The sequence below is a fragment of the Orycteropus afer genome, unplaced genomic scaffold, assembly GCF_000298275.1.
Source record: "Orycteropus afer afer isolate SDZICR_OR568_19922 unplaced genomic scaffold, OryAfe1.0 scaffold00276, whole genome shotgun sequence".
NCBI lineage: Eukaryota > Metazoa > Chordata > Mammalia > Tubulidentata > Orycteropodidae > Orycteropus > Orycteropus afer.
This window is the reverse complement of record NW_006921863.1, coordinates 1550153-1551551: the sequence shown is the minus strand read 5'-3', so window position 1 is coordinate 1551551 and position 1399 is coordinate 1550153. Positions and strand designations below refer to the sequence as shown.

Genomic DNA, 1399 nt, shown 5'->3' with positions numbered 1-1399 from the left:
AAATACTTTAGTTAACTTTTGAAACATCCTTCTGTAAAGAATACCTTTTGTCTAAAGTAATAAACTTATTTTAATAATAAAAATAATAATAGCTTTTGTTCAAAAAAATAGTATTTTACAAGTGCTGGATAATAAATTATCCAAACTTCTAATAGGGTTATAAAATGTAAGCTAAATCTTACATAGTTGGATCTTAGATACCTGGTAATATAAAATAATACAGAAAATATTACCAGTAAAGTAATTTGTTTTCTATAAGTTACACCACTACATATTTTACCCAACTCTTTCATAGTGCTCTTCTTTAAGGCTTTGTGTTTAATGGTATTTTATAATATATGTGCTCCATATTCTCAGTACAGATGTGTAAGAAGTTGATTCAGTCGTATTTGGGTACAGTTTGATCCTCCACTGTGCACATTTACAAACCACCTAGATAACTTACCTTATCTTTTCTTTGCTTTTCATCCTGATATACAGTCCAGTGTTCTCCATCATTGCTGTAAGCTAGTTTGTAGGACCCTACAAACTGAACATGGCCAAAATCTTTAGCTCCTTGTGTGATGATGCCAGTCACTTTGGTAGGAACAAGAAGATCCACCTAAAAGAAGAAAAAGACATAATTTAAATGTAACAATAGAGTTTATCATAGTTTAACAAGTCCTTTGAACTCAAGCGATTAAAAAACACGCATGCTAAAATAAAAAATCTGCCTAATTATTAGTATTTTGAAAACTATCACTGAGTCTATCTATCATTGGCTGATAATTTAATTTTTGTCACCAAGTAAACTTAGTCTAAGGATCCTTGAACACCCATGTGACCATTTAAAAATAAGATGCTGGCAACTTCAGTCTACAATCATTTTTATATTAAACTGATTCATCTTGTTGTGTAGGTTTTGTGTCACTGAAATATTATGTAACTGCCAAGGCTGACCTTCTTGAAATTGGTCATTAACTCCAACAGCTTGTGCTTATAATTCAGTTTACTGGTCAATTAAATAATGATAATAATATTACAGCTGTGTACATACCAGGATCAAAAATGATATTGGATGTTTCACAATTAAACATCATATAAAGTTAACTTTTTAATTTTAATCAATTCAGTAATATATAATTGAGCAATAGTAGTCATTGTTCAATGAAAATTCTCTTTCAGAAATGCAATTCTAAAATGTTGAAGTAGAAGTCAATATCCTTCAAAAATGAAAGAGAATTAAAAGTATGCACTTCTGATTTGTGGGATCTCTGTTCATGATTTGCTCTTTCCTGTGAAATATGTACTAAGAGGACACATGATTTATGGTGATTTATTAAGCATTGTTGTTGTTTGCCGTCGAGTCAGCCCCGACTCATAGCGACCCCTCCTTGGGTTTCCGAGGCAGTATCACTAC

General features: G+C 31.3%; 1 protein-coding gene across 1 annotated transcript in view; it reads right to left on the bottom strand.

Moving 5' to 3' along the window:
* The window catches only part of EDIL3 (EGF like repeats and discoidin domains 3), a 772555-nt gene that overhangs the window by 50492 nt on the left and 720664 nt on the right, over window positions 1–1399 (bottom strand). The window contains exon 10 of the mRNA XM_007950540.2: window positions 446–601. Within this exon, the coding sequence (XP_007948731.1) occupies window positions 446–601 (156 nt within the window). The remainder of the gene's footprint in view (window positions 1–445; window positions 602–1399) is intronic.